The sequence below is a fragment of the Penicillium argentinense genome (assembly GCF_028826775.1).
Source record: "Penicillium argentinense strain IBT 30761 chromosome Unknown utg000004l_segment0_segment0, whole genome shotgun sequence".
Lineage (NCBI taxonomy): Eukaryota > Fungi > Ascomycota > Eurotiomycetes > Eurotiales > Aspergillaceae > Penicillium > Penicillium argentinense.
In genome coordinates this window covers 2,359,066-2,386,685 of record NW_026622663.1, presented here as the reverse complement: position 1 = coordinate 2,386,685, position 27,620 = coordinate 2,359,066, and the positions used below count along the sequence as shown (strand labels likewise).

The following is a 27,620-nucleotide window of genomic DNA, read 5'->3' as shown; positions in this document are numbered from 1 at the left end:
GTGGCATGGCGCACTACTCGCGACAGAATGGAGCCCTGGATCTCATCAGGAGGCCCGATAGAAAATGCAGTGCGAGATTTATTGAGAAAAAAAAAGAAGAAGAAAAATCAGAACAGTGGTCGTGGAATTAGGAAAAACATGATTCGTGAGAGGCCGTGAGCCAGCTAACATAGATATCTCACGGGGATTCTGGGTGACAGAATTTTTTTCGAAGGGTAAAAGGGGTAAAGTGGATAGTTTGTCACATAAGTCCAACTTTCAAGTAGCAGGATCCGGTTTCTGGGTAGCATCTTTCGAGCCAGAAGAAGACGCATCGGTTCCCGCAGAGATGAGAGTCGGGGCAACGCGACGTTTCTTCGGTTGCTGGGCCGGGGCCTGGGGCTCTGGAGCCTTGCTCTCTTCCTTTTCGGATTCGCTAGCGGCGGGCGCGTCGCGTTTTCCGAGCACGCTGGGAGCATTTGCACTTGTTCCGCTCTGTGCTGTGGTTGGCATCGGGGTTTGGGGTGGGGTGGTGAGTGGGAGTGGTTGCGCAGAGTGAGTGGCTGTTACAAGGGGAACAGAGCCAAGGGTCGGCGTTGGGTTATTGACTACAGTCGCCTGCTGTTGAGTAGAGGACTGCGAACAGGCCGAGTTGGAGCGTGCAGGGCTGGCCGGCGGGACCTGGGCCGCAGGCGCAGAGGGAGTTACGCTGCTTGCGGATGCATGGCTGGCCTTGACTGGGGATGGGATGTGTGTGGGCGTTGGCAGGGGAGTGACATTGTTCGAAGGAGTTCCTGGGCTGACTTGATTCGAGTCTCGAGAGGTAGGTCCCGTGTAAGGCTGTCCAAGCTCTCCGGGAGAGAACGACAAGGTCGAGCAGAACCCATCTGACGAACTCATGATGAGGGTCAAACCGTCATTGGACCTATAACTTGTTAGGAGTGTTATTTGCGCATCTTGGGGGTGGGGAGTAGTACTTACCAAGTCAAGTCGGTGAACGTAGCAAAGTGCAGGTTGCTCACGACACACAAGGGAGTCTGTTGTTGAGTGTCATATACCAGAACAGCATCTTGGGTGGCTACGGCGTAAACAACGCGGTATGGAAGTGCGAACACAGGGGCTGTCGAGCCTTGGTTGGTGTCGCTGCTCTCGGCTGCCTTAGGGGAGGGCTGAGTTTTTGCGTTTTCTCCGGCTGCCGGGGTGGAAGAGGGGGGTTCCATTGCTGGTTGGCTCGTGGACGATGCAGCCGTGGGCACAACCGAGTCTGGCAAAGGTGGGAACATATCACCTTCTGACGATGTATCCAAGGTGATTTGCTTTGCGGGTTGAGTACCCTGTTTCAGGGTGTAAAACACTGGAGAGCACTTGACAGCCACTGATGGCTTCTTGTGACCGGGAAGATGGGAGATGGGCGGTTTGTTGAAACCTGCCCGAGTGTACACATAGACCGTATTGATGATTTCATCCGTCGTCTTTGACGGGTCGGTGGCCGACACATGGGTAGTCTTATACTGGCCGGCCGGCGTGAACAACAGGCTTCCGTCCGGAGCGAAAGTCAGTCGGCGAAAGAACGAAGTAAAAGTTTCGTTTGCGTAGATGCTGGCGTTTTTGACCCCGAGTCCACCCAGAACACTCGGGGACGAAACCTCCAGAGGCTTCACCGCGGGCAGTGGCATGGATGGGGCAGGGGATGCTGAGCGTCGAATGGATGGAGACGAACCAAAGGATGAACGGCGGCTGTGGGAAACTGGGGGCGGATCCATCGGCAGGTTGGATGCCATGGGAGTTCCAGGGGTAGACGGAGCAGGGGATGCAATAGCAATCGAATTTGCGTTGGTCTGTTGTGGTCTGCTGGTCGATTCTGGAGCAGGGCTGCTCGAAGCCAGACGTCTTGCTGGCAGATCCATCTTCAGGACCTTGCCATGAGGGGTCAGTGTAAATTGGCCATCCTTGGTCTTCAAGCTGTAGATGTGAACAGATCGGTCCGACGACTGGGTCGCGACAAATTCGTTGAGCGGATCCCATGCGACGCCTTGGACATAGTGAGAGTGCTCGGCGATCTGCCGTACCATTTGTCCTATGATCCCAAATGTCAGCTTCCTTACTGCAGAGTCAACGCGATGGCTTGGAAACCAACCATTTTGAGCGTTGTAGATCCGTGCAATGTTATCCATGCTCCCTGTCATGATAAAAACCCCATCGGGCGACCAGGCCAAGTCGTAGATCTCGGCGCCAGACGACCGGCACATGTGCTTCACTCGCCAGGTTTCCTTGTCATCCGACCGATCTTCGCCAAGTCCAGCCTGTGTTTGTAGCTCCGAGGGGACCCAGAGTAGAACATTGCCGTCGTCGCCGGCAGACGCCAGCATTTCACCTGCAGAGTGTCAGCTCGCGGCCCCAGTAGCGATGTGTTGGAGAGAGCCCTACCTTTGGGACAAAACCGAACCACATTGACAGCTTGCGTATGCTTCAACAGTGTACTCAGATATGTCACCTTTCGTTCCTCGCCAGTGGATTCGACTCGCCAGAGCTGTGGGGGATTGTCAGTCGAGGAGCGCGGAGGTAGGGTGATGGGGACAGGGGGCGTACTCGAACGTTGTTGTCACTAGAAGACAGCTGTCAGTTTCGGGTCCATCGACGGACAATAAGTTGAGCACTCACTTTCCAGCAGTCGCCAGGCGACCTTTGCCATTGGGATCGAAATGCACGGAGTAAATGGGGGCGTTGTCATTGTGCCACGAAATCAGCAGCGGGGAAGCCTTCATGATGAGCACCACAGCTCTGCAAGCTGTTCCCGATGGTCACTCTACTCAGACAAGAAGTGTCCAGGATGGAATTCCACCGTGGATCCGGCGGGTTTAAGGAGATCTCTCTCGCCAGGGCCGGTGGATGGGGTCGTGTCGGAGAGCTCCGTGGGTGCGAAGAGCCAACAAGGAGTGGGAGGTAGATCGAATGGTGCAGCAATGCGGGAAGAGAGCGGGTCAACGTAGAAAGAGGGAAGGAGAAAGTAGGAAGTGCAACGAAGGCGGGACTGCGATGATGCTTCGAGTTGTTTGCGCGGGTACGCGACCGACACCCGATTAGATAGCCACCGCCAGTGACGAGCGGCCGATTGGCGATCGCCGTTCTCGAGGCAACAAAGCAACATAAAAGAATACTCGCAAAGAAAGAATAGCCAATAAGTCTGCTTAGTTGTCTGCTTCGGTTTCTGACTTTTTGTAGGGTTGTCCCGGTGCTGTGTCCTTTGAAGCGAACCACAATTAGAACGAGTGGTGATGATGCACTGAGATGCAGAGCAGTACCCATACGGAAGATATATATTGCCAACATGAGAATGTCCACAACAGTGCTCTTATAAACAACAAACGCCCCTTAATTTCCATTCCCAGGTGATAGCTACAGTACATGGTATAGGAGTAGAGAACTCGAGGTAAATACAGATTATATTACTTGCTTGTGGGAGAATCATCCCAGCCATTTCCCAATGCCTTCGCCGAGCCAGCTCGTGACCTTCTCCTTGCGTTTTGCCCGGCTTTCCTCGTGGGACTTCATGAAAGGCTCGGCCTCCGCCACATACATCTTGTGCTGCTCCAATTGGGCATAGTGGGCTCGAATCTCCAGTTCTCGCTCGTGTGGCGTGAGGTGGTGCAGGGGCTTGGATGGTTTGAAGCCTTCCGGGATGGCCTCGCCCCCGGGAATGTCAAGATCGGATCGCTTGCCCGCAGGCTGGGGGGCTTTCTTAGGGTCAAAGAGTGACATGAGGGGTGGCGGTTCCGTGCCAGCGGCCTTGGCTGCCTCCACACGTCGCTCGTAGTCGAGCATTTGGTGATAGAGCTTGTCGGCGTGCATCTGAATTCGCTCTTCCTTTTCGGCGTCGTATTGGAAGGACGAGGCATAGCCGAGGGCCTGGAGGAATTTCTTGAAAAGGTCAGTACCGTTCAAAGTAGGGTGCTGCGATTCGTACTGGAATACTCACGCTCTGTGTGGTGAAGCACCTGGAAAATGATCCGTTTTCTGCCGAGCACATTGTCAACCGCGACTCTAGCTGCTTGCGCCAGTTCCCTGTCTGGAAGCATAATGTCAAAGCCTCATGCTCCAGCGCACAGTTCTCCATTGCTGCCCGCTGCACAGTATCTCCGCGCTCCTTGAACTTTTCGATTACTCGATTCGCCCCGCCCAGATCCGCGGTGTTGTCGTTCTCAGCCATTGGTTTGTAGGTCTTCCATAGATGCGCATAGCGGCCATCTTGATATAGCGAAGCAGACGGCACCTTGGTAGTAGATTCTTCTGTCTGTTCCTGGGGTCCGGCGCCCGGTTTGGGGGTTTGCGAGGGCGTGGGTGCCGGCGTTGGTTGCTTCAGGCTCGGCGCAGGCTCATATTTTCCGGGCGTTTCCTTCTCGAGGTACTCGCGGAGCCCTGGATCAAGCTGCTTGACGGGGTCGTCTTTGTTACTGTCCCAGAGCCAACCCATTGTGAACGGTTGCGCCGGAGATTCGAATGGAGGAGGTGCACGAGGCGAGCGTCAAATGTTGCGGAGAAGTCGGGACAAAAATGGATCGACGCCGATCAACTTTGGTCCCGACCGCCGTTGACGCCTCTACTCTTCCACCACCACCACGACGCGTCTTTCTCGACGCCGTTCCTCCACCATGGCTTCCAGTATGCCTTGAATGTGAATTGTGATGCGAATATGATTACTGACGGATTACAGCGCGCCAGGAGCGGCAACAAATGCGACAGCGCGGAGCTGCGTACGCGCATCTACCCCGCGAAACCATAACATAAGGGCATTGAGCTGACTTTTGACATAGGACGCGCAAAACAAAGGCAGTCGACTTTGGTTTCTCATTTGGAGGCCCTGCGCTTGGGTTTCCAGAGCCCTCTCAGCCTTCGATCGTTCCTGAACCCGTATTACCGCCGCAGACCGAGACCGCGCCAGTAGCTTCAGCACCTGCGTCGCAACCAGAGCCACAGACTGACAAGCCGCAACGCACACCGGGCAGCGCGCGAAATCAGCTCCCCCAACGACCCTCCACCTACGATATACCCTCTGACGAACAACCACGGAGCAACAAGAGGAGAAAGATCAGTAGGTCAGGAAGCGATTGTTGCTGGTTGACTCTTGAGACTGACCAAACTGAAGACCCCCCTGACGCGACAGGTGATATACCCTCGCATAAACAGACCGATGGCTCTTCGAAAAACAATTTGCCGTCTGCCCCGAATGGCACAGAACTGCAGAATAATCCCAAGAAAGCCTGGACTACAGATGGTCCTCAGCCAGAACCCGCACATGATATGTCCCCAATACAATCCCCTCTTGCGGTCACCCAGATGCATAATGAGCAAGCGGACGTGGAGAATTCGGCAGTCAATGGCACAGAGGCCGAAGCACCTACTTCTGCAAAACAAGCGCAAACCACTACCACGACACCTAATCGCGCCCGAACCTCAGGTTCCAAATCCCTTGTTACGGATAGCCAAAGTACTGCTGGACTACCACGGAATATCGAACGACAAGAGAAACAGCAACAGACCGGACCACCTACGGCAGAGTCATCTACGATGACGAACAACGACGAGAGCCCAGAGATTGGCAAGCAGACACGTCCACGATTGTCCAGAAAAGGAGGGAATCAGTCCACAAGTGCGGACGACCGTGAGATCAACAGCGGTCGTTCTCAATTACCGAATGCCGAACAAGCAATACCAGAACCGGCACGTGAAACACAATATATGCCTGAAGACGCGCCATCTGGCGGTTCCGCAAAGGTAAAGCGAAAGGGAGCCAGGATCTCGCCCGCGAAGCGGCCGACAAACACAGAAACAGAGTCTCGACCGCAAAGCCCGATTGAGTCTGCGCCCACCACTGGTAAATCCTCCGCAGCTGGTGCACGCAGAGGTCGCAAACCGACAAAGAAAGCGGAGATACAAGCTGCGCCCGAACCCGAAGCTCGAGCAGAGCCAGCAGAAATCGAAGAGTCAGGATCTCGCCGGGGCAAGGCCGGGAGAAAGGCCACGAAAACAGCAGAGCACAAGTCTGCGGCTGCATCCAAACCGACAGCCTCTCAAACAGAGCCGGAGCCGGCGCCACAGCCCCTTGTTGAAGAGCCGTCACCAGCAGCTGAACCCGAAATCTCGAAGAATCGTCGTGGCCGACCGGGGAAGAAGGCCAAAGTGGGCTCGGAACCACAACGTCCAGCCGATTCGCACTCAGATCCTCAGCCTGAATCCCCACCCGAGCCTGAACCCGAAGTTGAAGAGCCAGCCCATGTGCTGGAACAGGAGACGTTACCAAGATCGTCAAACAAGCGCCACGACAAGCCCGGAAATAAATCCAAGCGAGCACCGAGGCCGGAAGAGGCTCCGCCAGAAGAGCACACGGAGGCAGAGGCTCCTCAAGAAACCCAACGGAAACCAAGAGAACCCCGCGGGGAGACAGTCCCTGTCACGGTTCATCGTCTTGCCAACGCTGCTGCACTCGGTGGCACATACGCAAGTGTCGATGATTCAGGGGACGAGAGAGAAGGATCTCCAGATGAGATTTCGACTCGCCAGAAGACAAAGATACCGAGCCGCGGGGGCGTCAACCCTGCCGATGTCCTCGGTCAGATTTGCCGTGAGACACTGGAGAAGACGCTCGCGACACTAAAGACTGGGATCGAGAACGAGTCCAACCCCACGCGGCGGGCCGAATGGTCGCGTAAGCGCAAAGCCGTGGAAAGCTTTGGCATGGAGCTGGATGGTCGCTTGTTGGACCTGAGTGAGATGCTTGACAGCAATTTCGTGCTTGGTGTGCAACTTAAGAAGGCGAAGCGCGATATGATGGACTTGCGAAGTCATCTTCATCAGGTGCGGCGTGAACGAGAAGCTATCGCCTTACAGATGGACAGGGTGCGCAGCAAGCACATGGAGGAAGAGCAGGAGACGACGGTAAGATTGATGCACTTGGACCTTGATTCTTTGAAATTGACTAACATTACAAACTATAGGCGCGATCCACTATCAACAATTCCATACACAGCCTCGAGCTCGCGCTCGACCGCAGCCAACATCGCGCATCATCATCTGCAGAAACATCATCTACCGAGCTCGAATTCCTGCTGCGTACTGTTGCCGAGGAAGTGAGCTGTCGCGCCCCTGGCGCACAGGGTGGTTTACTTCATCAGATCCGAAGCCTCAATGCGCAGCTGGAGGCAACGGCACGGCAACTGGAGAGACAGTGATCATTTGTTATGGGGCTCCTTTTCAGCCCTATTTGTCATTTTTCGAGATACCAGCCTGGCAGGACCAGGACGTTGGCGTTGCAGGGATGTGTTACTGTGGGGATTAGCTTCAGCTTGTTATAATTAACTTTGTATTATGTGTGGTGACGTACATACATATCAGTTAGTTCATGGATGTTTGGCAACTCTCAGCTTATCTCTTCATTAATGCTCTCTGCCACTGCTCACTGATTCCTGACCAAAGAGTAAAATTGAGCAAAGGTAGTATAACCTTTAACTCCCAACTTAGTTGTTGGCCGGATTCGCACCAGCATCGATACATGGGCCAAGGCAGTTGTTAACATATTGGCCTTTGTAGCTTTGTGATGGTTAAAATGAGGACAAGTAGCACCAAAACAGAATCACCTGCAATACAGAGCAGTTTATGAGATATATTACTCCTTTCAACACTGTCTACGTTGCAAACACCGGCCTCTTTCTGAAGATATTTCAGCAAGGTCAACTGGGCCCACATAGGCGAGGGGTAGGACCTCGTGGTCTCCACAAACGAGATTGAGAAGTCCAGCTACAAAGATGGCGTGGGCAAATGAGGGTGCTCAAGGATTGGGCAAAGCCAGACAGTTTCGCGAATTTCATGGAAGAGGCGCAGAATATAACAACAAAGGCTATTGAGAAGCTCAATGGCGATGGCAGTAGAAGACCGCTGATGATCGTGTTGTGTCAACAAGATCAAAGATGCACTCACGAACGATGCAAATTCCCGACGCTAGAATCAGGCGTCAAACCTAGTCAAAGTTTTTGTGCAATTTGCCCCTGGACGGGAATACCTTGATTGCGTACACAGATCCCATCGAGAGGCCATCGGTGCCGGGTTACATTGACATCGATCAAACCCTCGAGGAACACCTAGGCCACGAATGTATCTTAGTGGATCAAAGTTCGACCCTTGAGGTACCAGATGTGAGCGTGTGATCGGGAGAGGAGAGAAGTGAAGTGGTAGAAGGACGATGGTGACTGACTGCCAAATACCTTTCAAGTCCGCGCCTTCCCAATTGTCGATATACTTCGTCGTGGCCTGAATTGTGAAGTGTCTAATAGTCCTATGTATTTCAGACTCGGCCAGATGAACGTACCACTGAGTGGTATATGATGACCAAAGCGCCATAAAAAAGTAACAAGTATTCCTCTTTATATTCACTCTGAAACTATAGCCTTCTTAGTTTTCTCCACTCAAGTTATGACTACCTCGGGTGGCCTCTTGAGGTAGAGGAGATAACTACTAGTATCATGAAGATACGCGCTAACAGAGACGTAAACAACACACGATATGACTGGCAAATTGATCATGGACAACACTTCAAGTTTGTATTGGGAATACGGCGAAGAAGTCAGAAGAAATCGGCTAGTACACACCGGAGGTAGAATAGGACGACAAGGTGAGAGAAACGTCGGTCACATGTTCTGAAGGTCTCGCTACGGCGGACGATTGAACTCGCTTCTCTCACTTCTCAATCCTCCTCTCTCTTACCTCTCTACACTCGATCTCTTCGCACCAATACAACTTCGCTGCCATTTCCGGGCGACCGTAATTCACCGACACAAAATACACAATTTACTGTGTAGTGGCGTTGCCTAGCGTGCTTGAAATCCCTGGGGTTTGTAAGCCCCACCATTAGTTAATTATTAATGCTGCTGATGCCTAAGGTTGCCACCCGAGGCTCCGAGTCCTAAAAAGTTCTTTCCATCTTGAAAACTGCGACTACTCCTTCCGGAATAGGAATGGTACGTAAAATAATTACATGTAACCATAGCAGCGGGCTCAAGTTCTGCGTGATATACGGTAATACACATACCAGGCGGTCGGACTGCAGAAAGGAGTAGCACTGGCAGAAGCCAAATCGAGAAATCGAGCGTCGGCATGGAAAGTGCCGAGTCCCACCTCGGAGACTTTCAACTTGCGCCTTTGAAATTCTACACAAATCGAACAATATCGGTGTCGGCTTTGCTTGGAAATCACCCTGTGGGGCAAGGGGGCATTCTACACCCCAGCTAATCACTATAAAGCCATATCTTTCTCCATCTCCATCTCCATAGACCATTCAATTCATCAAATACTCAATCCCAATTGATACAATTGATTCGTCCAATTCCGCATCCGTAACTGCAACCACAAGCGCAAACAAGACAAAACACTTCACAATGACCAAGCTCTTCAACCCTCTCCAGGTCGGGCGCATGCAGCTCTCCAACCGCATCGCCATGGCCCCAATGACTCGCTTCCGCGTCGACGACGAGCACAATCCTCTCCCCTTCGTGAAAGAATACTATGCCCAGCGCGCCTCCGTCCCCGGAACCCTCCTCATCACCGAAGCAACCATCATCTCCCCCCAAGCCGGCGGATACCCCAACGTCCCCGGGATCTACACAGACTCGCACATCGCCGCCTGGAAGGAAGTCACCGACGCCGTGCACGCCAAGGGCTCCTACATCTACCTCCAACTCTGGGCTCTGGGCCGCGTCGCAGACCCTACCTACCTGAGCAAGCTGGGCGCGCACGACGTCGTCTCTGCGAGTGACATCCCCGCCAGCGCGGATGCCCAAACGCCCCGTTCGCTCTCGGAGGAGGACATTCAGTCCTTCATCAACGACTATGCCCAGGCTGCGCGCAATGCCGTCGCCGCAGGCTTTGACGGTGTCGAAATCCACGCTGCGAATGGCTACTTGATTGATCAGTTCAACCAAGATGTCTCGAACAAGCGGACTGATAAGTGGGGTGGTAGCGTTGAGAACCGATCCCGCTTTGCGTTGGAAGTCACCCGCGCCGTCGTCGATGCCATCGGTGCTGACCGCACCGGTATCCGATTCTCGCCCTACAGCACCTTCCAGGCTATGCGCATGACCGATCCCATCCCGCAATTCACCCACCTGGCCCAGGAAACGGCCAAGTTCAAGCTCGCTTTTGCGCACATCGTTGAGCCGCGCATTGCGGGTAATGCGGACGTGGAGGAGATGCACGAGGACCTGGACTTCTTCATGAAGGCCTACGGAAATGCCACTCCCGTTATCATTGCTGGTGGATATAAGGCTGAGTCGGCGAAGGAGGCTATTGATGGCAAGTACAAGGATTATGATGCTCTGATTGGCTTCGGACGTCCATTCATCTCCAACCCGGATCTGCCGTTCCGCGTCAAGGAGAATGTGCCTCTCGTTCCTTACAACCGGGATACTTTCTATATCCCCAAGGACCCCAAGGGTTACATCGATTGGGATTTTAGCCCTGAGTTCAAGGCTACTCAGGTTGCGGCTTAGAAGATGTACCTTTGATGAGATTTCTTTAGATTTTAGAATTTCTTGCATAGCGTTTGTTGTTCAAGTATGATTGATTTGTATATACATCAAATACGAAATAGACACAATTTGAGTATGAAACAGATAGTCCAATGTGGAGTAATGTGGAAATTGCTTGCCAACAACGTGTGATCCCAGATGTCATTCCAACACACTATGGCGAATGGCTAACATATTCCATGCATTGATCTCCTTCTGCTGTCATGGAATGACCCACGAGATGTGAAGCACCCATCTAGAACATAGATACCAATCATGAATCACACCTTATACTGCAAGATATTAGCGATAATCCCCACAACCCCAAAAGAAAACAAGACAACTTACCCTAAACTCTCGATTTTGCCTATCAGTCAGATCCAAAAACTCCGAGTTCTCCTGATGAACCTCGCCCTCATGGCGCTTATCCCTACGACGGTTCTCCCAGATATAATAATAGCGCAGGACGAACGTGAAAATAATCGCGACAGCCACGGTAATGACCAGCGCGATCTTCGCCGGGATGTAATTCGGCTCATCCTCCGTGCGGAACGTAATCGGGCCCAGGATATTGCCTAGACAGAAGGACATGAGAAGGATGGCGTTCATGGTGACCTTCTTCGTGTGCCCGGCGGCATTTGCACCGGCGAGAGAGTAGAGAATTGGCAAGGCGGAGCCAATTACTTGGGTTAGATAGTTCCCGGCTAGTTGGGCTGCTTTCATATCTTTGGGAGAGAATGCGAGAAGACAGCCGCCGAGAAGTCCGATAGTTAGTGAAGCGACGACGCAAAGACAGCGCTGGTCGTACCGAGAGGCAGTGTATGAGGCTGCGAGGATACTGACAATGCTGACGGCTCCATTGGGGATATTGAGGAGCTCGGTTTCTTTGGTTGTGAAGCCGATGTTCTTGATGATTAGTGAGGTGAAGCTGCTCACGGCTGCGTTGGAGATGTTCATGGATGCCACGATGATGATGATTAGGTAGGTCTGGGGGTCGCGGAAGATCTCGACGAATTGAGGCCATTTGAAATGCTTGTTTTCGATACCAGTGCGGTTCTCGCGGAGTCGTTCGATGGCGAGGACTTTTTCGGCGTGGGTTAGCTTCGAGGTCATCGGGTTGTCGGGAAGGAAGATTATGATGCAGATTCCGACTACGATGGTGATGACGCCGAAGATCAGGAACATTATTTGCCAGGATTTGAATTTGTCGCTTGTGTAGAAGAGGAGGCCGTAGGCGACCAGGGCCCCCATTATCGAGGCGGTTCCGGTGCCTAGGTACCATGTTCCCATGCGCTTTGGTTGTTCTATTCAAGTCAGAACAGCTTTTTAGATCGGGGAAACGATGGGCCCATACCATTCCGCTTGTACCACATGGAGGTGATGAGGATTAAACTGAGATGGGAATGTGAGATGATATCGAGCGTCGAGACAAGGTATACTCACGCTGGAGCGATTGAACTCTCAAAACATCCCAGCAGCACCCGGAGTGTCATCAGCCCTCCAAAGTTCTTTGCAGTGCAGTTCAACGTTGTCATCAATCCCCACAAGGTAACTAGTTTTATCAGTCCAGCTTATACAGCGAAGGTTGGAGTGAATGATTACCATTGAGACCCAGATATTTCGCCGTTGGTAGTCGCTGCATCAGAAATCCCGTTGGCAATTCGAAGAAGAGGTAGGTAACGTAGAAAGCCAGAGTCAGATCCGAGAACTCGTTGGTGCGCATGTTCGTATCGCTGAGCAAGCCCATGACGGAGGCATAATTGACTTGAGAAATTGAATTATTAGAATCGCTCAAATATGTCTTATGCATACCATGAACACCTACTGAGCACCTTGTCCAGATACTGTAGATTATATGCCGCCCACATCAACGGCATAATCATCCAGTCGATCTTGCGAACAAGCGTCTTCTCATCAACCTCGACGGCACCAACTGTATCCTCGGCGCGCAAGAAGTCAAGCGCGGCATCGGCCTTGCCTTCCTGGACCTTGCCTTCCTGGATAATGCCATTCTTCACATCCACGTCGGCACTATCATTTCGGACCGGATGGTCGTGTTTTTCGGAAATGACCATGATTCAACTGCTTCAATTGATGTCTGCAAGCTAGGCGAACTATCCAACCGCCCAAAAGCTCAACAAAGCGACAACGCTCGAAAGAATCCTCCGTTCAGTGCACGACCTGGCCATTTTGACAACCCCATCTTCCCCGCTCTCTCGTGTGCGCATTCCCGACGTAGTAGCTATTGCACTCCTCGGCAGAACTCAACCGCAGCATTGGGCGACCTAGCCACTGATAAGAGTAGCCACGATGCCTCATCTAGAAGCTTGTTCCCTGGGTTGCGAGGGCGGTGGTAGGCGTCGCGTGCGGAGACGCGGTCTATTCCGCCCGCGACAGCTGTGCGCAGACGGGGTGGCCGTGGGCTCGAGGCATGGTTGGCTGCGGTTATTCCCCTCGTGGGAGATACTGAGGGCAGAGCGCTGATAGCTAGATGGTCGGCAGGGAACTAGAAGTATCAGGGCATTTGACAGGCTCGTCGGCGAGATGATTAGGCCCGTTGAGGAAGGTGGTGCTGGATATTGTAACGAGAGATGCAAACCCCGCACGGCGAGTCATGATGATAGCATCAGGGGTTAGGGGGTAGTTTTGCGCAGCAGTTAGCAGTGATTGAGTCCTGTCGATAAAGAGGACATGCCAGCCTCATATGATGAGTGATTTGGGCGAGATCCATTGTTGATAAGAGTGGAGCTGCCCAGCAACGATGGGCGAGCTGGGCATGGCCATGCTGACCCTCAGTCGGCATGCATCATGCCAGTTGTGCATGGTGCACTCGCAGCGAAATCCAGAGTAAAGTGCGATCGCAAGTCGTCGAAATCAGACCATCAGACACAATTGTCGAGAATCGTACTGTATGTGTCTCAGTCGCGACCATCGCAACAAGCATCCCTGTTTTTGGGACCAAGCTTCACCGCAGGATGCGCGACTTCCCGCGTGCTGCAAAGAGAGAGGATCATCGCAGGATTTCGGCCGAGCCGTGCTACGCTTCGTATTCTTCATAAGTGTACGATGACGAAGCTAAGGTCAATGGGGAGCTCGAAAACTCTCTATATTTGGGTGCTCTGGTCGGTCAGTTCTGCTTTGAAGTCACTGTCGTCACCGATGAGCTGAGCTAGCGTATGGAGCGTATCGCGTAGAGCAAAGTCAATCGTAGAATGACCCATCTACTGAGTCCTTCGGGGCAGGCTAGTTGATGCAAAATTGATCCAACCCCGCATTCTGACCTCTCGTCCCAACACTTTCCATTCTGCACGCAGTTTTGCAGACACGGTGCGTAAAGGCGATTTCATGGGGAATACCCGGACCATCCGATGTGGGGAACCCCATATCATCAGACCCCGGATTCTCCAATCCATTAGTGAACCAGACCTCTGAGCCGTGGATGCCCAGCCCAGAGTTTCCGCTCCGCCGAGCCGAAAACGGCCACTCAAGCTGTCCGGGGAGAGAGATATACCCTCGGTTTCGGTAATGGTAGAAGACATCCGAATGCCCAGCGAAACCCTCGTATCCACGGTTCAAGGCGAATATTCCGTTATGCCGGGACGGGAGAACCAGGAAGCAGCATCGCTTCATTCTAGAAGAGCAAGTGCCATGACTGCGACGTAGGTTTCGCGCCGAGCCCGGGCTCGCACGGCACAGTCGGCAACACGTCTGCCGCGCTGACGTCGAGTCTACTCGGTCCGGATGCCGCGGCGACATCTGGTTCGCTGGGCAGATGGGATGGGATTTGGATTGGATCCCCCACAATGCGAGGATCGGTCAGATGAGCAGACGATGTGGGGATAGCAGTGGTTCTATTCACAGTGTTTTTGTTGCCGGCGTGTTGATCTTTGCTCGGCGCAGGGCTGATAGCTCTCTCCGCACTGGCATTCGCGTTGGCATCTGCAGCTGCGTCTGCATCGGGGTCGTGCTGCGACCGGGGAAATGGAGGTCATTGTTTGTGATGATCTGGTTGGGGTGATCTTCCGTACATACTGACTGTGGGGAGCCGCCTGATCCGGTGTGGCGGTCGGCGATCAAGGCAGCGCCAGAGGAACAGGTGTGGCTCAATTCATGAAGCCAAGCCAGCTAGAGTTCACTAAAGCAGGAATTGGCGAGGCGTTCGTCGCGTTCTACACGTGGGATCTCCACGAGGAGACGTCATGAGGGAATGGTCGTTATGTCCGGTCGATGGTATTGGCGAGTATCGAGTATTGAGTACCAAAGATCGTTCGCTTAGGGGAAATCCGGGGTTAGTCACGTTTTTATGGGTGCCTGAATGCGGGGGACCCAAGGTTACTGCTAGGTAACTATACAATCGATGTACGCGAGGGTCGTGTAGCCTTGGCTGTGAATTCTGCAGTAATCAAATCCTTTGATCCTTCAGCCCTGTACTTTCGGCTGGTGTACATGTACATCTGTACATGCACGCCACGCTACACTAGTATAGCACGGGCACTAGACAGCTTTGAGCAAACACCTCGCAGAATAGCCTAAATACGAGGTCAGTTTACTCTTTCTCGATCATGTCTGTTTGCAATTTGGAAATCAGAAATCAGTTTGATTTTGTTTGTCTTCGTAGGTTCCAGTAGTCTTAATCGAATTCGCGTTTGCTACGCCTATAAGACGCCCCCACGAATGCTTGTTAATTTCGTGGCAAGCCACCTTGCGCCCAAAGCTGACTACCGATAATTAGTAGCAGATTACTGATTTTTACTAGTAGTAGTACTTTGGCGAGCTGACTAGATGCAGTAGTCTCGTGCGCCACGAAATGCACGCATCAAATGGCCGTGAATCTCCATCAATCACGCCAATGGATCGTCTATCAAAGGGGGGCCGTCGACCCGGTCGCGCCAATCAGCGGTCGATCAATAGCTTTCTATTACGGATGCTGCTGCATAGTTCGTGCCGCCATCGAGTAGTTTCATCTAGAATGCACCTGCGAGATGGAGCGAGTGCACTGCACACTGCAGTAAAACTAGCGAAGTCGAGATCGCCTTCTAACGGCGTCGGGTGGCTTTGGACACGACCTTTTTTCCTTTTTTTTCACCGTGGCCCGGTTGGGAAATGGCCATCTTGCCTTTGTGCTGTGGCTCACAATTCCAAATTCGGATGCGGATGCAAACGCAAATTCAAATTCAAATTCGTTCGCGAGCCTCGTCTCCCATTTTTGGTGGAGCAGGCGCGAGCCAACTCGCGCTCGCCTGTTACGGATTGACTTGATCTGATACACGGTCGGCGTCAAAATGAATGGGGACACGGGCCGAATCCGAAGCTTGCGACACCTACTTGTCCACTCGATGGACTATACGGCGTACTCAGGAGAAAACATAGACGGATTTTTTTGTTGTTGTTATTGTTAGTTCCTTGAGGCATTATTGTTAGTGCATCTTTAGGGAGTCGACGGAGTCCACGAGGTAGGCACCGAGTCCACAGTCCACATCCACAGCGTGTTCTAGTTCCTGCAGGAGAGATTCCTGTCGGGATGCGCAGCTCGCCAGCTGTCCCACCCGATGCGCGTCTCCGAGACAATCAGCATCGCCGCTTAGGGGACCAGCAAGAAACAATACCATAGCTCGTCGATTAGTGCGCATCTCGGTCCGCCGATCGCCATGTGTTTGTCCCCGCCAGCGCAGGCAGACGAGCATCCGCGACGCCCTACGAAGGTAGTGTAGTGTAGTATCAACACTGCCTACCGGGCTGATGGCCTGTCAGGGTCTAGTGGGAATACGGACGCGGTGGTGCGACAGCTCCGGCCGTGTCGCGCAAAGTCTATTGCGGCCCATCTCAATCAAAAGTAGGCTGAAACGGCAATCTCTGCGCCTGCAACGGCGTCATCGGGGTAGTTTAATGAAGATGACCGCTGTCTGCTGTCGCATTCGGAGGGGCCGCGAGGGGCCGCAACGGTTAGGAGCGACGAGGACTCCACGCCAGGCTAGTCCTGGGTTAGTAGCTGGTCGATGGAATGGTTCGGAGGGGGTTCTCGTTCTCGCGAGGATGACATCCGGTGCACCGTGCCCGCTGAGCCGTGTTCTCAAAAAAGGGGCAACTGGACAAAAGGGGATGAACACAGTGGGCGTCTGGTGCACAGCTAGGGCCATGGCCTGGCCAAAGTCCCATTGGTGCGTAATTGGCATCTCCACTGCCAAGCATGATCCGCCCATTGTGCTGGCTGGCCGAGTGGGCTGGCGTGCAGGACGAAGGGAATTAGTTCTGCTTAGTGAGGTTAGCCGGAGACTCGACCCGCCTGGATCAACAAGCCTTGCCAGTATGCAATCGCAGGGAGGTGTCCAGTGTACCGTGACATTCAGCGAGAAGCGTGAGGTAAGCACGTATCGTACGGTATCGCAATACACCGCCCAGTTCTCCCCGAGGGTCCCACCTGCCCGAAGATCCAGAAAATACGGATCAGCATCCCAGCATTCGCAGAGCCCTGTTGCTCTGCTCGACTGAGCGTGTCTGACACCATTGCCAGTCTCACTGGGATCAACTTGGGACGATCTACTGGATCCCCCATCCGCACCCGCCTGCCAATGATGCCGGCGCATCCGGCGCATTCTCCCCACTGTTCTCCCAGCTCGCCCACTTCTCGCAGCTTTCCCTTCCCCCCGGGCTCCTGTTGCCATCCTTAACTCCGTGACCAGTTTAGCCTCGTCTGGTTCCCGCGGCTTGACCCCCCTCATGCCAGTCTCCATCCGCTGTGCCGTCCCCGGATGGACCTGGGTACGTCGATGCGCCTCCGTCAGGGTCACTGCAAGCTCCGTACCCATGTCTTGTAGACAAAAGCACCTTGGGACCGGGGTATATATTGCAAAAGACCCCAACCCTCTTCGGCCGATCTTTCTGCTCCCACGGTCATATTTCGCGTCCCCCAATTAACCTCCGTTAGTGTCGGTGGGACTCCTCCTGCGGCTGCACATCATTGCGATTTATTGAAACAGCTTTCGAGCGGGTCATAGTAGTAAGTTTGCCTTTGGTGCCCCCACTTTTTCCCTTCGTCCTTTTTTCCCAACGGCCGAATTTTTCTGGCCCTGGCCGTGAACGTGAGAAACGTGAGCTTCCACGGCAACTGGGGTGGTTCCCGAGTTGGGCTGCCGGCCGCGCTTCCCCGGCCAGCGCGACTAGTATATTAGTCCCAGCTTCTCCCTGCATTCTGGCTGCTTTTTCCTTTGTTCTTCATCCTTGTCAAACCCATTCAGCAGTGCTGAGCTTTTGATTTGATCACTTTTTATTTCCCCCCTGTTTTCTTATTCCTCAATCACCCGTATAACTGTGTTATACTCCCGATCGAGGCTTCCACCCGTGTTCAGCAAGCTGAACCATTTTGATCCCTTTTTTTTTTTTTATCATCGCCTTTTAAATTGTCGCCCCGCCTTTTTTTAATTAAAACGGGCATTAATTCGTTTCGTGAAGTCTTCCTCTGCAGATTTTCACGATGTCTTCCACTGAGGCTACCAACAACGGCGCCGTCGAGAAGGACCTTGGCGCTACCCCCGCCAGCGGCGCCCCCATGAACCCTCAGATGTCTGCTGAGGAGCACGAGATTGCTCGCCAGGCCGCCCGCTTCGGCTACGGCCCTCTCGCCCATGTCAACACCGCCGAGGCTCGCCTCCCCGCGTTCGGGGGTGAGTTCCAGCCCGGTCTGTACAAGCCCGTCGAGGGTCGCAAGTTCGGTAACCCGGCTCCTCTCGGCCTCTGCGCTTTCGCCCTCACCACTTTCGTGCTGAGTGCTATCAACATGGGTGCCCGTGACCTCACTGCGCCCAATATCGTCGTTGGTCTTGCCTTTGGCTACGGTGGTCTCGTTCAGCTGCTTGCCGGCATGTGGTATGTGCAGAGCTCCCTACTCCAAGCTTCCAGCATGTCGCAAAAACTAACCCAATTGTCCAGGGAAATGGCTGTCGGTAACACCTTTGGTGCCACTGCTCTCTCCTCGTACGGCGGTTTCTGGCTTGCTTTCGCGATCGTTCTCACACCCGGTGGCTTCGAGATCGAGAAGACGCTCGAGGGTGTGAGCACTGACGCGTTCCCGAGCTCCATGGGTCTGTTCCTGCTTGGCTGGTTTATCTTCACCACCATCCTGGTCTTCTGCACCCTCCGCTCGACCGTTGCTTTCTTCCTGCTCTTCTTCTTCCTGGATCTCACCTTCCTGCTGCTCGGTGTTGCCTACCTCTACCACGATGCCGCCGGCCTCCCCAACGTCAAGCTCCAGAAGGCAGGTGGTCTCTTCGGTCTCCTCTCTGCTTTCGCCGCCTGGTACAACGCCCTTGCCGGTATCGCCGACACCAGCAACTCCTTCTTCATCATCCCTGTCGCCCACTTCCCCTGGTCCGCTACTGGCCGTGAGCGCCGTGGCAAGACCGACCGCGAGCTGGCATAAGCTCGTCCGCTCTCCGCATGGATTGAGTGGATGACGGTGGTGCGGGTTGCTTATTGTTGTGATGTTTTCTGATACCCCTTGTACCAATCCGGGTTTGTGGTCGAAAAGAGCGTCAATTCATTGTCCCCCGGTTTCGATTCTTTTTGAGGCGTTTGCTCGCCCTTGATGGGATTGTTTTCGGGGTGGCTTTGCGTTCCCTCCTTTTCGGCTGTCTGCCCATGAATACTAGCTTGACTTGTCTCGTGATCGATCGATAGTCGCGAACAATGTTCTTGCGCAATTTTGTCTCGTAGCTCGTCGGGGATTTGGTTCCTTCGTCGTGTTCGGGTACTTAATTAGGGTTCGTTACGTTCCCCAATAGTTTCCTTGTTGTTTTAAGTCTCCTTGCCTATTATCGCAGTTAGTAATTAATCCATTGACTTATGATCAAACTTGTCGTTTCTTCTAACGTACCTTGTTACTTGTTCTTTGTCCCACGTTATCCGATCGTAAGGCTCGTTGAACTTCAGGCTGGTCCGGATCGAGATTGCAGTGTGAGCTTGACGAGCCCCTATTGTGACACCACATCCAATTGAAAGACACAATCGGCCTTGGTAGCCTTCGTCGATAGTGAAGATACCTAGTCAGTAGCGTCAGGGTTAGCCTTCGAAAGCAAAGCGCATTGCTCTGATATTTCGCTGAGCCAGTATACCACAAGGGCCTGAGAAGCTCCATGCAAATGATCAGCAAGCATTCTCATTGGACAAAGCCCTGCATGTCAAAGCATGCACAACAGGGTCTGAGCAAGATAGAAGAAGCCCCAGAAAAACCCTGCTCCTGCAAGTCTTGCAAAAAGCAAAGAAAATGCACGAAGACCAGCGAGTGGGCGTCCCGCGTAATGTGTAGTAGATCAGGCACCACGATCTAGACCTATCTAGACCTGTCTCCCCAAAACAGCCTCCGCCCGTTTCGCCTCAGATTTCAGCACGCCGATCTAATGTCCCTGGGACACAATAATTCCTCAGCGCTGGGCTATTTTGAGCGAAAAGCCGGGGTGAAAGGGGAGAGGGAAGTATGCTACGAGAAGGTTAATGGACGATGATTTTTGCGATGCAATAGTGGATGGGGAACATACCTTCGGGAGACCTAATAGAGTCTGGAGCTTCATTTCCCGTGGCCCTATATTGGTGTGTGGTGGAGGGGTTAATTAAGGATCAGGGGGAAGTGAAGGTACGATTTTGGGGGGAGAATGGGATGATGAAGAGTTTGGGTGAAGGATTTCTTTTGACTGTCAAATCTACTAGCTGAAACAAGACAGAGGCCTTCCCCTATCCCGTCCGAGCTACTCCCGATGTCCGCCCGGCAAATACTCGGCCTCGGTATATGCTCGGGATTTAGGGGATCGGCGGTGCTTCGGGTTGCCGGTGAAGTTCGTGCCGAGAACACCCAAGCTCGGCTTCTCCTTTATTATGGGTCATAAATTATTGGCATGATTCATGACTCGAAGATAATTTGCGATTATCAGGATATTTTCGTGGCACGCTCGGGGTGAAGATGCTCACTTGAGGCGTTATGGAAGGACATGTATGTCTTCGGCCATTGTTCGGCAGAAATGACCCTAAAGTGGACTAGCTGCACTCGTCTGGCTAAACCCATGTCCGGATGTCGTCGTCTTCATTTGCGGCTATGAGCGGAATATAGAGCCCGATGGGTCGCCCTACCGAGAAGGGCCAGATGGGCCGTGACTGACAGCATTGGTTGGTGCTGTGTTACAAGAATAGATCGGGTTCTTCCGGAGTCATCATGATGTATTCGCAACTTTATGGATTCATTCATCATCACTCAGTGTATATAGATTGATTATCATATCTGCATTCATCATGAGAGGGGGCTGTATCGACAATTAGAAGACGGGCAGGTTCCATCTTGGGAGGGAGAAGAGAAGATAGCAGGATCATGCAGGCAGCGGGTCCTCCTGCAGCTGAACCTCCTGCCATATCTGACGCAGCATTGGCAGGTGGACGCGATCGGCATAGAAAAAGCCGAGCAGGATGGACCGGGCTTCCTGCCAAGATGTCACGCCATGTAGACGGCAGGCTGTTGCGAGCTCCGTTACAAAGTAGGTGCGTTCCGACGGCATGACTTGACTGCATGCTGCGCCAATGAATAGCAGCCAGATTAAAAGGTCGCGGCAGAGGGCAAAGACGCCGGAGGGGATGGTGGCCTCGAGGGCTGCGCGGAGTGCAAGGATGGGTTTGGGGAGTAGAGGTGCAATCATAGGGTAGAAACTCCAGATAGCGCTGTTGTGGAAGCACAGACAAGCCAGCCGGCAGCATCCTTCAATGGAATTATCGCCCTTAGTGTGGCCGGTGGACGTGTATCGGTCTGCGTGTAGAGAATACTCGACGTAGAGCACCTCGAAGTTGAAGTAGTCCTCGGTCTCGTCATTGAACTCCTTGTATCCCATGCTGCCCTTGATCCACTCTGCATACCAAGAAAGTTCGAGCAGGTCGTATATTATTTTAGCAAAAGATTCACTGAATATTCCAGGGATCTTGATTAATGGAAGTAAGCGGGTGGCGAGTAGGGCGACGTCGTCGTTGGGCGGTACCAGGGAGAATCCCAAGGGGCGGGTGGATCGGACAAAGGGGAATATGGGCCTGGTCATTGCCATACATGCGACTCGAATATCCGTCCTGTTCCAAACAGTTAGCTGCATTTTGAGTTTCTAACCAGTTCCAGTAACTCACCATGATATCTGGAAGCGGACGTCTGGTGGAACCTCGGCAAAGTTCTTGCGCAATCCGATCATTTGTCGCAAGCCTGCCAAGTGAATTTTGAGATAGTCTGGGTTTCCCGAAGCAATCTAGATCTTTATAAGTTCCATGTGCATTGTCCGGACAAGGATCTCCAACTTGCCTCAATCGTCAAGAGTGCAGATACCGCAGCGATCAATTCATCACTTGAAGCCTTCACGGGATCTGACAAGCCCTCATTGACCAAGCGAATAGTTTCACCCCGATGATGAAAAGTGTCTACTACCAGCGCGCTACGTCTCTGATTCGGGTCTCGAACGGGTAGCTCCCCCCGCTGCATGGCCGCATTGGAAGTAGCCACGCATATTGTCGCATGCAGAACGGCCGGGTCGCGTTGAATGAGGGCGGCCCAGTGGGCTTGCAGCTTTGGCTTATACCGAGTCTGCAATGGATGCGCTTCTTGTGTCAGATCCCAAAGGACTACTCACAAAGGTTGTTAGTTGATTGAACCCCCCAGGGTTTTGGGGCGCAGAGTAGGTGATAACTCACAATTTTGCAAGTATCGCATCATTCGATCTGTGAGCTGTGTATGCCCAGTATTGAATGGATCGTGGGCACCTGATCCAATCACAGTCCAAAGTGCCGGTGACGCTGCTTGATCCTGGTAGCCCACCACCCCATCGTTCATCCATGACTGTTGGGGTAGGTCGGAGTAATATTCCATGGGACTGGCGTAGATAGGAGTCAACTCCTGCTTCGTTTCCCCCTCTTCGACCATTTGGGAGCCCTGAGAGGATGCCGAGGAGAGCGGAGGGGACGGCCCCATGGCCCCAGGGACTGTCTCTGGCGGCTGGAAGGCCAGGTGCTTCCATGATTTGCCCTTATATCGCTTGGTACTCTCCAACCGTTTCTTCCTGTTATGTTCCGACATCACATGGGATCGAATCCGCTTCAACGTTTCCTCCTTCGTACCCCCAGAGGCCGAATCTGGGTCTGTATGGACCCAGAACAACGTCGATTTCCCGGCTGACGCATTGGCGGCTTTGCGCGGCTTGCGAACCTTGGAAGCTGCATTGCGCTCCGTTTTGGTTGTTGGACCCGCCTGTGAAGGTTGTGTAGCTGACGGTTGGGATGCTGCCGGTGCAGCCGAGCTGATAGGCGGTATCTCAGCTGAGGCGAGAGTGCTGGTCGGAGGGACGGTCGCGGGGTCGGGCTGGAACTGGGATTGGGGGCTCTCGCTGGCGGCCCGCCAGACCGTTGTCGCTGGAGGTCGGGACAGCACGGGCAAGGTCTGCTCGTAGCCCGGAAAGGATTCCTCTGGGTCCATGATACACGCTTCTCCGGAGCTGCGACGGAGAAAGAGGAAACGAGCCAGCTCCCGGGAAGGGAAGGGTCGGAGTCGAAGTGCGGCGGATTCTTCCTAAGCACGGGGGTTCCGCTAGGCAATTCCGCTGGATGCTGGCCAGATTCTTCACGATTTATCATTGCATGGTCGGGCGAATCATGGCCCCCCGCTAACGTCGCTAGTGGGATGCGAGGCTGCGCCGGCGAATTCTGCGAGATTGCGGTCGGTTTCGGTGCTCTCTCGCGGGGGCCGCGGTGCGAAGAGGGCAAGGGCGAGGGTAACGGGCGAGAGTTGAAGATGCTGAGATGTCTGGAATCGCAAAGTCCGACAGTCAGCGCTGGGGAATAAACTTCTAGGCCCCAGAGGGTCTGAACGCAACCTAGATCCAGACAACCTTGACAAGCTTCCATCGTCGAGCCCCACTCGAGTACGCAGCACGGGGTCCCTAGGGCAGCCGGGCGAGTCCATATTTACAGTACTAGTCAGGGGATGCAACGGCGATCCGGAGCTTAATTTCTGCGCTCCGTTTCACTTTAACAGCCGTGCAGAACGGATGGGCAAATTTTTCCAGCGGCGCGGGGTGGACTTGCCACCGGGGATAGGGTCCACGGAGCCCTCCACGGGCTATTCCCGAAAGCCTACTCCTATTCGAGCTTGGAGATTCACATTAAGGGATCGCGCGTCACAATGAATTATGATGGCCATTTGCTTGGATTCATGAATGTTTGTTTCTATTATCAACGCTGAGCCCTGAGCCAGTCCGACGCAAGGCTCATGTTTTTACCATACCGGCAAGCTCGCGCCGCGAGCCGTCAAGATGCAGTATGAGCATGGGCGGGGAATGGGGGCCGTAGAAGACAAGGAAATTGGGAAGTACATCGTGGAGGAGAATGAGAAGGTAGGGCGATGATGTGGACAATAGGATTATCTCGAAACCACCAGGGCTAGATCATTCCCGGTCGCGGAAACACCGGGACCGTATCCATCTGCTCCAATCCACCCATCGTGCCACCCTGTCCACTATTCTGCCAGCCCTGTCCAGTCTGTTGGTGGATGAACTGGCTCTGGCGGAATGGATTGGTGCTCCCCGTTGGAGTCGGCTGCAGAGGCTGCAGCCCCGTAGTCTGGGGAGGAACGGTCGAGCTCCGCGCAAACGGGTTGGTTCCGGTTCGCTGGGGTTGGAGCGCTTGCGGCTGCTGGTGCTGCTGCGCCGGTGGCTGTTGGGGAAGTGGAGGCACTGGTTCAGTTGGAGGGGCATTGAGCTGGTGCGCGACAGAGAGTCGCTTTGCGAAGGGGTTGGTGTTTTGTCGTTGGAGCGGAGCAGCCGGGGGAGCGCCACCACCGGTGGCCGAGTTGAGCATCATGGACTGTCGGAATGGGTTTGTTCCGGTAGTCTGCGGCTGCAATTGATTTGCGACGGCCGACTGTTGTTGCTGCTGGGGGAGAGGAGGAATCCCATTCTGCGGAGTGGATGCGAGGTTCGACTGATAACCATATTGCTGCGGCTGTGGAGTGTAGCCTCCAAAACCAGCACCGGTGGGAGTAGCCTGGAGCGGCTGGGCTTGCGGCTGGCCCATAGGTTGTCCGAAGGGATTACCAGTGTTCTGCTGCTGCTGGAAACCTCCGCCGTATGGGTTCTGTTGGCCGTAGCCTGTCATTTGAGGCTGCTGCTGCTGCTGGTAGCCGGTCTGCTGGGGATAAAACGCCTGCTGTTGCGGTTGTTGGAAGCCTGTTTGCCGATACTGAACAGTATTCTGCTGGGTAATGGGCTGCTGGTTTGGTTCGATCGACTCAAAGAAGTCGATCAGGTCCGATTGTGGCGCTTTCTGCGGCTCAGGTAGTCTTGGTGGGTTCGACGCAGGCGCGGGTGTGGGCTTAGACGGGGTGGCAGACGAAGGCGTGTCAGAGGGAGCACCAAAATCTTTCTTGATGCCTTTCTGTGCCAGATACTCTCGACGGCGCAGGTCGAAATCTGGGTCATTCAAGTCGTCCTCGAGCAAACGCGCCAGATCAGTCGAGGCATGCTTCAGCTTCGGAATTTCGACTCCAGTGGCTGACTGGAAGTGTCTTGCCACTCCCAAGAATTGTACCACTTCTTCCGTCTGTCGGGTAAATGTTTTGTAGATTGCCAGAGCACGTTCACTATCCGGTCTGGACATCTCAAAGTAATGCTCTATTGGTTGATATAATTGTAAGCAACTGAAAGGTCAGGTTCGGGCGAAATTTGCGGGGGGCATACCCAGGACGTTGATGGTACCCTCATTCATGACGGAGTACAATGTCAGGAGATCAAGGGTCAACAGGCGAAAAGCAGTCAAGCTAATCTCGTTCTCGGGCTCGTCGGTCAATAACTGCATGTAGGGTCGGTCAGTCGCGGTTGACATCCAGGAAACAGCGGATATCACTCACGTCAGCTCGTAGCAGAGCGCGAATCTGTTTCTGCACAAACTCCGTTTCTCTCAACAGGCCCTTCTCCACGCTCAGTCGCTTTAGGCGTCCCGGCCCGCTTCGCACGTAATCCGTCTTGGTTGCTTCAAAGGCTCTTGCGCGTGTGATTAGATACTCGGCATATCGACGAATGTTACGACCTTGTGACTGGGCTGCGCTTGATATTACTAGATGTTCGGATGCCCATTCGCTTGTGAACTGAACTCACCTTCGGAAAAGTTGCTGGGGGCGATCTTCTTCGGGTTGTCAGAGAGATAAGACAGGGCCGCGTTCTCTTGGCCCTCACGGATCAGGAGGTGCACGATGATGAGAGCCTTGAAAACGATGGTCCATGCTGAATCGCGCAGTCGAAGTTGTAGTGTTCGGAATACTTCTGCGACGCCCGCCTCGCCGGTGTGGGTCGCCACTAGGATGGTCTCAACGTATTTGGATTTAGGGGCCGCAAGCTGTTGACCCAAGCAGGTTAGTCTGAGTCTTCCACCATCTCTCAGAAAGTAGGTTCAGTCGCCTAACTCACCTTGAGCTTCGTGGCCCCTTTGACCGACTTCTCGAAGTTGGTCATCGTGTTCCGGGAGGCAGATCGGCGCTCGCTCCCCCTGATGAAGTCGAGCAACTGGGGGAATGTACAGGTGCGAGACTAGGAGGGATTAAATAGTTGAAGAGCCCGGTTCATACGCCAATGCCTTCGTAGTGGTCGTGCAGGTTCTCAATCATCACTGGGGGGATTCATGCGGTGGCTGATTGGGCATCGCGGGTGCCTGGGCGTGGAGAGAAGTTGCGGTTCGGCGGAGGTCGATGTGAGGCGATCGAGAAGACCGACGCGGCAATTGGCAAGTAGGAAAAGCCCTCGAAAGCGGCGGATGCGGAAGAGGATTGGATGTCAAGGGGATATCAGGAAGGGCAAGGTTGGGCTGGGCGGAGCACTCACTCCGGGTTGGCGGATGCCCGATCGGGCCTAGCGCCGGTTCCCGCACGAGGAGCTATCATTCGCGCAGCGCGGAGTATATACTAATCGATCCTGCAGGAAAATGTGAGCTTGTGTGGGCTAGCTGATGCAATACGCTTCAAACTGAGTATATGCTGGGGCACTGTGTGTTACATATCTCCAGATCATCCTTTCTTGTGGGGTGGCGGACTGGGAAAAATACTTCGTGGTATGCATTCTATCCTGGCAGCTAGAAATATATAGCATCTATGAGTATAGATGTATCATAAGAACACTATACCCTCGATACACTATTGTGGCTTCCCTGTAGTATACGATACCATGTCTAATATCAAGAAAAAAGGGCTCGAGTCTTAAATTAAGGGCCCAATCAGGACCTCTGCCATGTGCTATAAAAAGGATACCCACCTCAAATCTCGAGCCAAGAACCTCGAGCGATTCCATCAACTCACTTTTCTCAACCCTTCTCGTCAACCCATACAGCACTTTTTCACAGAAAGCCACACCGGAAACGACAGCACTGTCACACTATGGGGAGCTTCTCAAATTTTCGCATTGCGCAACCTAAGATGGCCGACTCCACGAACCCCCCTCATCCTGAAATGGGATGGGATTGTGCCCCTCGACAAATTCTCTGCTGTCTAATGAGATTCTTCATTGTACCACCTGGCGAGTTGAAGCTAATCATTGGTGAATTTGTCCGGGAATATACCTGCGGTGCCCATGGCCTCTTGACTATGTCTTACGAAACCCTTCACGCTCAGTGGCTGAAGATACAGGACCAAGATGAACCTGTCTGGCGCCATGTGCACGCGCTGACAGGTTTAAAAACGGATGGGATATGGGTGGAGAGGATCTCTCAGATTCAAGCTATTGCACAGCGACTGAGCATAACTCTTAACGTAAGAGTCGGCAATATCACGGAACCGTCAGGATCTTCGGCATTTGATGCCGACGAGCATCTCCCCGAGATCCTGGAGTCAGCCGTCGCAGCTGTGAGTTATCCCCGACAAATTACTGGGACTCTTTCTTCGACACGATTCTGATTTAGCGATTGAGATAACTTCCGTGCAGAGATCCGAGACCAAACCCCATACAGCGCCCCTCGTCCCCATGGACCCGCTTCCGATGCAGAAGAGCATTGAAGGAAAACCGGAGATGACGATTCTCCGACTGAATTAGTATCACGAACAATGAA

The 27,620-nt window shown here is 53.4% G+C and overlaps 11 protein-coding genes across 11 annotated transcripts; 4 read left to right on the top strand and 7 right to left on the bottom strand.

Moving 5' to 3' along the window:
* Window positions 1-258: 258 nt before the first annotated feature.
* Window positions 259-2,744, bottom strand: N7532_003798 (uncharacterized protein; the record flags this gene model as incomplete). The annotated part of the gene is made up of 5 exons (XM_056616292.1): window positions 259-904; window positions 961-2,353; window positions 2,407-2,509; window positions 2,569-2,584; window positions 2,641-2,744. 5 exons carry the CDS (start codon window positions 2,742-2,744, stop codon window positions 259-261), a joined length of 2,262 nt encoding a protein of 753 aa, XP_056476649.1.
* Window positions 2,745-3,444: 700 nt separating this feature from the next.
* Window positions 3,445-4,450, bottom strand: N7532_003797 (uncharacterized protein; the record flags this gene model as incomplete). The annotated part of the gene is made up of 2 exons (XM_056616291.1): window positions 3,445-3,897; window positions 3,956-4,450. The coding sequence occupies 2 exons, from the start codon at window positions 4,448-4,450 to the stop codon at window positions 3,445-3,447; spliced, it is 948 nt and encodes a 315-aa protein (XP_056476648.1).
* Window positions 4,451-5,313: 863 nt separating this feature from the next.
* N7532_003796 (uncharacterized protein) lies at window positions 5,314-7,205 on the top strand (the record flags this gene model as incomplete). Its single annotated transcript, XM_056616290.1, has 2 exons — window positions 5,314-6,912; window positions 6,972-7,205. The coding sequence occupies 2 exons, from the start codon at window positions 5,314-5,316 to the stop codon at window positions 7,203-7,205; spliced, it is 1,833 nt and encodes a 610-aa protein (XP_056476647.1).
* A 2,199-nt stretch (window positions 7,206-9,404) lies between these two features.
* On the top strand, window positions 9,405-10,514 carry N7532_003795 (alkene reductase; the record flags this gene model as incomplete). Its single annotated transcript, XM_056616289.1, has 1 exon — window positions 9,405-10,514. One exon carries the CDS (start codon window positions 9,405-9,407, stop codon window positions 10,512-10,514), a length of 1,110 nt encoding a protein of 369 aa, XP_056476646.1.
* A 299-nt stretch (window positions 10,515-10,813) lies between these two features.
* On the bottom strand, window positions 10,814-12,607 carry N7532_003794 (putative MFS transporter; the record flags this gene model as incomplete). The annotated part of the gene is made up of 6 exons (XM_056616288.1): window positions 10,814-10,825; window positions 10,881-11,836; window positions 11,887-11,924; window positions 11,976-12,084; window positions 12,135-12,296; window positions 12,358-12,607. 6 exons carry the CDS (start codon window positions 12,605-12,607, stop codon window positions 10,814-10,816), a joined length of 1,527 nt encoding a protein of 508 aa, XP_056476645.1.
* A 1,168-nt stretch (window positions 12,608-13,775) lies between these two features.
* N7532_003793 (uncharacterized protein) lies at window positions 13,776-14,733 on the bottom strand (the record flags this gene model as incomplete). The annotated part of the gene is made up of 4 exons (XM_056616287.1): window positions 13,776-14,163; window positions 14,222-14,499; window positions 14,565-14,634; window positions 14,708-14,733. 4 exons carry the CDS (start codon window positions 14,731-14,733, stop codon window positions 13,776-13,778), a joined length of 762 nt encoding a protein of 253 aa, XP_056476644.1.
* Window positions 14,734-16,359: 1,626 nt separating this feature from the next.
* Window positions 16,360-17,338, bottom strand: N7532_003792 (uncharacterized protein; the record flags this gene model as incomplete). Its single annotated transcript, XM_056616286.1, has 2 exons — window positions 16,360-16,503; window positions 16,868-17,338. The coding sequence occupies 2 exons, from the start codon at window positions 17,336-17,338 to the stop codon at window positions 16,360-16,362; spliced, it is 615 nt and encodes a 204-aa protein (XP_056476643.1).
* A 665-nt stretch (window positions 17,339-18,003) lies between these two features.
* Window positions 18,004-18,948, top strand: N7532_003791 (acetate uptake transporter family protein; the record flags this gene model as incomplete). Its single annotated transcript, XM_056616285.1, has 2 exons — window positions 18,004-18,395; window positions 18,459-18,948. The coding sequence occupies 2 exons, from the start codon at window positions 18,004-18,006 to the stop codon at window positions 18,946-18,948; spliced, it is 882 nt and encodes a 293-aa protein (XP_056476642.1).
* A 1,933-nt stretch (window positions 18,949-20,881) lies between these two features.
* On the bottom strand, window positions 20,882-23,010 carry N7532_003790 (uncharacterized protein; the record flags this gene model as incomplete). The annotated part of the gene is made up of 4 exons (XM_056616284.1): window positions 20,882-21,623; window positions 21,678-21,793; window positions 21,847-22,163; window positions 22,233-23,010. The coding sequence occupies 4 exons, from the start codon at window positions 23,008-23,010 to the stop codon at window positions 20,882-20,884; spliced, it is 1,953 nt and encodes a 650-aa protein (XP_056476641.1).
* Window positions 23,011-23,972: 962 nt separating this feature from the next.
* N7532_003789 (ENTH domain protein) lies at window positions 23,973-26,038 on the bottom strand (the record flags this gene model as incomplete). Its single annotated transcript, XM_056616283.1, has 5 exons — window positions 23,973-25,201; window positions 25,268-25,379; window positions 25,438-25,628; window positions 25,685-25,922; window positions 25,994-26,038. 5 exons carry the CDS (start codon window positions 26,036-26,038, stop codon window positions 23,973-23,975), a joined length of 1,815 nt encoding a protein of 604 aa, XP_056476640.1.
* A 914-nt stretch (window positions 26,039-26,952) lies between these two features.
* N7532_003788 (uncharacterized protein) lies at window positions 26,953-27,604 on the top strand (the record flags this gene model as incomplete). The annotated part of the gene is made up of 2 exons (XM_056616282.1): window positions 26,953-27,417; window positions 27,497-27,604. 2 exons carry the CDS (start codon window positions 26,953-26,955, stop codon window positions 27,602-27,604), a joined length of 573 nt encoding a protein of 190 aa, XP_056476639.1.
* Between the last annotated feature and the right edge of the window lie 16 nt (window positions 27,605-27,620).